General features: G+C 48.7%; 4 protein-coding genes across 4 annotated transcripts; 3 read left to right on the forward strand and 1 right to left on the reverse strand.

Moving 5' to 3' along the window:
• Positions 1-441: 441 nt before the first annotated feature.
• On the forward strand, positions 442-821 carry M421DRAFT_10706 (uncharacterized protein; the record flags this gene model as incomplete). The annotated part of the gene is made up of 2 exons (XM_033587144.1): positions 442-568; positions 616-821. 2 exons carry the CDS (start codon positions 442-444, stop codon positions 819-821), a joined length of 333 nt encoding a protein of 110 aa, XP_033442504.1.
• A 578-nt stretch (positions 822-1,399) lies between these two features.
• On the reverse strand, positions 1,400-2,020 carry M421DRAFT_413491 (uncharacterized protein). Its single transcript, XM_033590455.1, has one exon. It carries the CDS (start codon positions 1,914-1,916, stop codon positions 1,740-1,742), a length of 177 nt encoding a protein of 58 aa, XP_033442505.1. The 5' UTR covers positions 1,917-2,020; the 3' UTR covers positions 1,400-1,739.
• Positions 2,021-2,407: 387 nt separating this feature from the next.
• M421DRAFT_427110 (uncharacterized protein) lies at positions 2,408-3,215 on the forward strand. Its single transcript, XM_033594581.1, has one exon. It carries the CDS (start codon positions 2,704-2,706, stop codon positions 3,022-3,024), a length of 321 nt encoding a protein of 106 aa, XP_033442506.1. The 5' UTR covers positions 2,408-2,703; the 3' UTR covers positions 3,025-3,215.
• A 184-nt stretch (positions 3,216-3,399) lies between these two features.
• M421DRAFT_79004 (uncharacterized protein) lies at positions 3,400-3,633 on the forward strand (the record flags this gene model as incomplete). The annotated part of the gene is made up of 1 exon (XM_033597449.1): positions 3,400-3,633. One exon carries the CDS (start codon positions 3,400-3,402, stop codon positions 3,631-3,633), a length of 234 nt encoding a protein of 77 aa, XP_033442507.1.
• Between the last annotated feature and the right edge of the window lie 4,183 nt (positions 3,634-7,816).

Below are 7,816 nucleotides of genomic sequence, written 5' to 3' on the forward strand. Positions count from 1 at the left end.
ACCCCGCCGAGCTCCGCGCTGACTCTGTCCCTCTCAGCAGCATCCTTCATCACCTGGTTGCCAGATACGATCGTGCCGTAGTGTACCGTCACCTCTGCTCCGCTCTCGCGTTCTGGTCGTGACTCTCGAGACTCGCTGCTACACTGGTCGCACGTGCCACCGTGTTTGTGGCTGTAGGCTGCCTTGAACAGAAGATCGGGCCCTGCGTTGCGGCGCTGGAAGGTAGAGTTTCGCTCAAGTGATGATAGGTGGTCCAGCAGCGTGCTCTTCCCCATCATTGCATTTGCTTGTACAGTGCCTACAGCGCTGAGCAATATTTGAGGTGGTGAGTTTAGCGATCCAAGCCGCTGAAGCCCGTCTGGCGTTTTTCTCCCAAAGTCGTACTGAACCACTCCGCTGAAGCGCTCCTGCGGCTGGCTCACCACCACGTCTCCAAGTCGGATGTCTGCATTTGCGCTGGGGACGCCTCCGCCGATGCCCACCATCAGGCCGAATCAGATGCCCTCAAATGCTGCCAGCATCTGTGTCGCCACAGCTGCCGCTGGGTTGGTTCCAATGCGGCCTGCTGGTAGGCAGCAGATCACAACGTTGTGGCCCGCAACCGATCCCAAGCAGTATACGTTTTGATCGTTATTGCTGAGTTTGTGGGCAGCATCTTCGTATTCTTCGTCAAGCATCGCCCGGGCCGCTGCCCGCTCGACAGGCAGCGCGCACACCCATCCTACGGTGTAGTCTTCGCGGCATGGCTGGCGTCGCTGGCGTTGCATTCGGGGCGCTTACGACAAGAGGGGAATGGACAGAGAGGACAAAAGGATGAATGACTATCGTGAGTCGATGCATGCGGGAAGAAAGGAGTGATCAGAGTCTGGCAGCAGCAGCACTGTCGACAGGTGCTGTCGCTCAGCCTCAGCCTTGCGGCTGACGCTGCAGTCTGTCGCCTACATGTCGGCATGATGGACAATCAGTGGTGCGGCTGGTCCTGTCGGGGCAGCCGTAAGCGCTAGCTGGCAGTGGGGCGGAGTTATCACCCCTCACGGGCGAGCGCGCAAAGGGGGCGTTGTCGGCTTATTAGCTTGATAGCAGTGTCCCGCCTCAGACTAATCGACGTGCCTTAGCGGACTGAGCTGCGCTGCGCTGCGTGGCTTGCGCGTTGGTCGTGCACTGGGAGTCGTGAGCAGCCGGAAGCCAGCAGTCGTGCGCTGCAAGTCGTATGCTGCGAGCTGTGTGCCGTGAGCCATTGTTTTGTCCACTTTTCGCGATATCTTCTCTTTAGACAGATTTGACCTTACTCAGGCCACTCCCAGCATTTGCATGGTTTGCTTCAGTTGTGTCTATCGCTAGGTTCTGTACTCTGCTAGACTGATCCATCTCCCATCAGCGCAGCGGTCTGCAATAAATGCTCCGCACTTGCAGGAACATTAGAAACAAACACTAAAAGCACAGCAGCGTACCTAGCAGACATTGCCATTATGTTAAGGCTTGACACCTTTAGGAAGAGCAATAACTACAAGAAAAGACAAAATAATAATGCACACTAAAACAACTACTAGCTAAACGTTCCTTGACAACTTGTGCGACATAATAGCTAACAGTGCAATAATGAAGACAGCCGTCAACGCTGCAGTTGTCACACAGCTGATGACCTCAGCTATCAGTATCGTGTTCTAGTACGTCCACCGCTGCTAACTAGCGACCAATCCAAGACCTTCGCTGTTGCTCTGAGCCTTTCGCAACAATCTCTAGTAGCAAAAGGCCCACAAGTGCTTGTGGAGCCAGCGCTGGAACGGGTCGGTCCGCGACCGTGTCTCTAGGTCCACCCTAAGCAGCCTAGTCTTGTGCGCTTCGTACAAACTAAGGTCGTCATGTAGGCTAGCCTGTTGCTCGTTGTCAAGAAGCGAAAAGGTCTCCATGGTCATGACGTTGTTAATGGCAGCGAGTGCTTCGTCCGTGTGGGTAGCGCCTGTTAGCGCGAGGACTCAGAGTAGAGCTACTAGCACACAATGTATTGTTTGAAGTTGCTGAATGTTCGGACACGTGCGATAGGCAGTTTCTACAGCACAACACGCCGCCAAGCACAAGGCTTACTAGCAGATTGCATGCAGCATAAGCAACTGCGAGTGCCTTGCTAGCTGGGTCTATCTTAATGGTATGTGGTCGCAGGACAGCAGAACAGGCACAGGGAGAGCAGAGGGACAAGTGGCATAGAGGCCGTTCGCAAGCGAAGGTGCCAAAAATAGTTCTTTGTAGAATCTTCTCAAAGGTCAGATACTGTTGCGGTACGAGTCGCTCCTATAGGCCTTGATCTTCACTCCTGTTGACTACCTTCGACTAGCACGCCTCAGAGCATGTATATATGGTCGCCTCCTAGCTAGCAAGCAACTCAGCGCAGCTTTCCATCAATATACAGCGGCTACGTCTGCCGCAACAAGTTTCTTTGTGCTCTATCATTCTCTAACCTGTCCAGTCCAACTAATTCTAAAGCATTTCGAAACTTGCAGGCGTTGGCCTAACAGAGTGGACAGGTTGCCTGTCACTGCTTAAGTCTAGACTGCCTAATTCAGTTAGGAGACTGCTTGATTCAGTCAGAAGACTGCTCATAGGAGGGTGCAGGCCTGCCTGATTCTGTTTGGCGGATATGTTGTTAAGGACAGTTAATTGTGTCCGCAGGGCCTGAAGTGCAAGCACGAGATCGGGCGTTCGAGAATGCTGCAAGAGTGCTTGCAGGGTCTGTGGGCTGTGAACGCCAGCGCTGGACACCGCACTGACCCTAGCCTCATTGCGTACCACTGTCAAGTTGAACACTGGCTGGGACGTGTCCATACTAAATATGGCGCGACTGCCTTCGCCAGCGTAATTGTCCTTAATAGTAACTTGGGGTCGTGTTGTATCTGCAATTTGTTGCGCCAGTGCGATGCTATCAAGGCTGGCCTCCACGCTCTACGATGCCCAAACACGCTAGACGTCAGGATTAGGCTCAAGGAAAAAGACAAGCTGCTACCCAAATTGATTGAATGGGTTTTTTAGGACGCCTAGTATGTGCGATGGCAGAACAGCGAAGACGTATCCCTTCTCTAGATCAAGGGTGGCGCAGGCAAAGGAAAGACGATGATGTCTATAGGCCTCATTAAGTATCTTGAGCAGCCCTCCTGTCCTCATGAGTAGCCTCCCTTAATAGCGTACTTCTTCTGCTAGAACACCAACTACGAGCTCAACACTATTAAGGGTATTATAAAAGGGCTAATCCTGTGCCTAGTAAACTAGAGGAAGGAGCTATACAAACCTTTGCGTCGCTAATAGGACAATAACAACAGGTGGTTTTAAGAAAATCTTACCTTGTGGCGAGCGCTCTAGAGCATTCTTCTAGAAATGCTGCACCACTGCAAGAGTTAAAGAATATATATGGTTATTAACGCTCTTAAAAAATGTCAGAACCAGGACATGGCCGCATTCTTGCAGCTTATTGTACAGACAGGATTCAGCTTAAAAGTTAAGTGGCTGTTGACAAGCCAGCCGATCAATAGTGCTGGACGTGAGCTGCTTAGCGCATCTGACCAGGTGATGGTTAGCTTAGAGCTGAACTTAAGCCATGTTTCTAAAGCAGTCAAGAGCTATATTGCTAAAAAGGTGTTTTAGCTTAATTATTGTTATTGCTATGGATTAGCTCTATGTAAGCAGCTTGAGGCCGAGCTTACTAAGAAAGCTAAGGATACCTACCTTTAGGTTAGCTTGGTGTGCAAGAGGCTTGATAGTGTTAATCAAGCCAACGTCTTAACAACAATCAAAGAGCTTCCACCTGGACTAACGCTGTTCTGTTGTTAGATACTTGAAAAGCTCTGTGAAGGAGAGCTGGCTGTCGTTAAAAGGTCTATGCGACTTCTCAAGGTGATGCTGACAGCTTATTGCCCTCTTAGAGAGGAAGAAGTGAGCAGTGTAACAGGTTTGCCCTAGGAAGATTTAGAGATTAATCTGCTAATTAACAGGTGCGCTTCCTTTGTTAGGAAGAAAGGAGCAAGCATTAAGTCTGTCTACTAGTCAGCACGAGACTATCTGGCCTAGGAGATGCAAACCACTCTAAGCTCATACGTGAGTTAGGAGCATACAGAAATTGTGCTAAGCTGTCTACGCTACCTTTCTCAGCAGCTCAAGGTCAACCCAGTGAGCTTACCCTAACTTGATTCTAGAAGAGGATCAATAAGGAGGCTTCCAGAGATGGCGGGACAGGGACTGCTGGACAAGGCAGATTATGCAGCCACATTCTGGGCACAACATCTCGCAGACAGTACGCCAAACGCGCTAGTAACAAATACCCTTGGAGATCAGGGCAAGGTTGTTACGTTCCTGCGTGCTAAGCTGCTGGAGTGGTTCGAATGCCTAAGTTTGCTAGACTAGCTACTGCGTAGGATTAAAGCATTAAAGACTTTAGCAGACGCAAGCAATGTAAGTACCCTTAACAATAAAAATCTTCCTTAGAAGCGTGACTAAGCTATCTAAAGCCTGACTTTTCCTTGTTAGCCCTTGTACATAATGCTATCTATTTCTTATTACAACACTACTACACTATTACAACATAGCTATTGCAGATCTACAGCTTTGCAATAGTCTTTAGTCCCTAAACAACTGTAGTAAGGGCAGCAAATCTAGACAAGATACCTAGGTGGCTAAAAGCCCTCCTATAAGTAGAAGCAACATAGACATCTCTTGTGAAAACACTAGAAGGTTACTTAAACTTAGTTATAGCTGTAGCCTTCTTGCTAGACAGCAAGCATATCGTGTTAGGCTCTTAGAACAACAATGTTAAGCTGTAGGACATCTACAAAGTGTTAAGACCTTTAAAATTTATTAGGAACACTCTTAATAGCTAACGTAGATTATTACTAAGCTAGCTATATCACTAAGCTAGCTAATTTCTCTTAGCACAACTAACACAAGTTACTGCAACTATAACTAACGTACCCCACGGGCGAGTCGGACACACGGGCGAGTCGGACACTTTTGCCAAGACCCTACTAAACCTCACCCTATTATGGCCCAAAACACCACACTCTGGCGCTGCAAGGTGCAGTACAGCTTAGAATATTATTTAGAGACTACTTCTGTATCATTCTTGCACGTTCGCGCGTTGTGCCCAGTCTGATTGCACCGTCCACAGCGTTGTTAGGAGGGCTCACCCACTTCAGCGCGCACCCGCTTCTTTGACTTCTTTCCATCACCACGTGCCCTAAACTCCTTTAGAGCTGCTATCTGCTGCCCTTCCTTAACTGTAAGGGTCCCTTCCTTCTAGATTCGCTTTCTTTTGCGCGATTTACGTTCTGTGGCAGCTGCTAGAGCTGCGTGAAGCTCAGCGTTCTCCTGTTGCGCCAAAACTAGCTTGTGCGATAGAATCGCTCCCCCCTTTGCGTAGTGCTCAAGCGCGCTCAGCACAGAATTGGGTGAGCTACCCTGCTACTTCTTATACTTCTCTCGAATCAGAGTTAATTGCAACTGAAGTTCTAGGGTATTGCTGGGGGTTTGCGACTGCTAGGGCTTGTTATTATTAGGGAGTTGTGGTGATAGAGTGCGCAGCTTCACATCAAGCCCTATTATAACCTGTTCTAGGTTAAAGGGGACTAGTCTAGCGCCTCAGAACCCTCCTTAGATATTGCTTAAGGTGAATACAGCATTGTAGGCTGCTTTAAAGCATAGCAGGAACTCAAGCTTTATAATGTAGTTAATCTAGTTGCGCATGAGGTCTTTAGCTTGGCGCCCATACGCCTTCTTTAGAGGGGCAAAACAGCCCACATTAAGTGGCTGCAGGAGATGCGATAAGTGCGGAGGCATACATACAGTAATAATCTTGTTATCCTTGCAGTATTCCTGGAAATCTAGTGAGTTGTAGCTCTTATAACCATTAATAACTAGCAGACAGTAGCTGCTAACAGTACGCTCCTTTGTATGCGCGTTAAAGTGCTTTAACTAGTTAAGACCAAGTTTGTTAGTAGTCTAGCTATTCTTAGAGACCCTAATAACCTAATTATAGGGTAGATTATCCTCTTTGTACTAGTTTGAGAGGTGGTTGTGGCCCTAGAAGATAATAAAGGGCGGAATAGCCCACCCTTTAGCATTAATGCCCTTAATAACTGTTGTCCACTCCCAATTGCCTAGCTGGACCTGCTTTGGCCGTCCTTGTCTCTCTGAAGCTGTAACAACTGCTCTAGTGGATATCTAGCCTATTATGAAGCCTGTCTTATTGAAGTTGTACGTGTCGTTATCCTGGATGCTATACTTGGCTTTGATATTGGCTACCAGGCTAAACCAGCCCTGGATTATCTCAGGATCCTCGCAGAGTGCTCTCTTGTAGTCATACTTGCGATTAAACTTCACTTTGAGCTCTGGTTGGCGCTTAACAAACGTACTGGGCCAGTTTAGGCCAACATGGCCTAGACTGCGCTCAGCGCGCAAAGAATTGGCCATATCAGCCACAGCTGCTAGCCGAGGGGAAAATCCTCGCGCGTCTAGCTCAAGTATATGATTAACAATCACCTGCTCCTCAGTATTGGTTAGGCTCCGTGATTTGGGCATAGAATTAACTCGTGAAGGTCGTCCAGCGCGTCAGTCGCTTAGTGTCTGTAGGGGAGCTCTATAGATAGCTGCAGCGCGCCGTAGAGAGAGAGTCGCGTCTTGTTTAAGAGCTTGAAGCGCAAGCTGTATCTGAGCTTCTTTCAACGCGTCTGACTGGCGTTCGTGGAGAGGCATTGGTGTAGTAAGGGTGTTTTGGTAGGGTCTTGGCAAAAGTGTCCGACTCGCCCGTGTGTCCGACTCGCCCGTGGGGTACGTTACTTGCTATTAAATAGTAACCTAGCATAACATGGTTGGCAAGCGAGTCAGTCAGACAAGCAAGTTAGTCACCCTACCAACTTTTGCAACTTTAAAGTGATAACGTGTTTCACCACCAAGCGGTCACCCCCACCGAGCGGTCACCCCTTATTAAAATCGCGACTATTGTAGTTAATTATCTCTACACCACAACGCTGCACTAAAACATAGTATAGCCTAAAATATTATTCAGAAGCATCGCTATTATCTAAATCTATAATTTCTGCTGTGCAGGTGCGCGAATTGTGGCCAGTCTTGCCACAACGCCTACAGTGTCGGTCTTTGCGCACCCTCTTTGCACCCTGTTCAGCTGCCTCCCCACCACTACAGTCCTTCTCAGCCATTAAATCTAGTACGTCACCTACTGTTAGACTCTCCTCTACCTGAATATACTTTCTTTTGCGACTGCGCTGCTCTGTTAGAGTAGCCATTGCCTTGCAAATACCAGCCAGTTCCCGCGCCTGTAACACTGAATTGTGACCTATAATAGCCATGCCTTTTGCAAGCGAATCAACAGCCTGTAGAAGAGGAGAGATTAGTAATTCTCTATGCCTTTGTATGCGCTCACGAACTAGCGTTGATTGCGCCTCTATCTCCTTTAGGGTGGCTGGCGTTTTTGACTCCCATGGGGTGGCCTCTAGTGGTGGAGGTGTCGGCGTGCGAAGCACCACATCAAGCTTCGATAGCACTCGCTCTGGGTCGTGGGGTACCAAACCAGAGCCTCTGAAGCTTGCCAGGATATTTTCCTTTGTAATCGTCTTGTCAAAAGCAATGCGAAAGGCTGGCAAGAACGTCTCTTTCTTGACTTGCGTGACAGAGTACCTCGCCCAGCTGTCAATCTCAGCAGAGTACGCCCGCTTCAATGGGGCAAAACAGCCTACGTCAAGCGGCTGCAACAGGTGCGATGAATGAGGAGGCATACAGAGAGTGATAATCTTCTGTTCCTCGCAGTACTTAAGGAATT

This window comes from Didymella exigua, assembly GCF_010094145.1.
Source record: "Didymella exigua CBS 183.55 unplaced genomic scaffold M421scaffold_87, whole genome shotgun sequence".
In the NCBI taxonomy this organism is placed as follows: domain Eukaryota; kingdom Fungi; phylum Ascomycota; class Dothideomycetes; order Pleosporales; family Didymellaceae; genus Didymella; species Didymella exigua.

Bases quoted from the DNA above. Each gene is read 5' to 3' on its own strand.
- M421DRAFT_427110 (XM_033594581.1), top strand. From the start codon at position 2,704: ATGCTGCAAGAGTGCTTGCAGGGTCTGTGGGCTGTGAACGCCAGCGCT.
- M421DRAFT_413491 (XM_033590455.1), bottom strand. From the start codon at position 1,916: ATGACCATGGAGACCTTTTCGCTTCTTGACAACGAGCAACAGGCTAGC.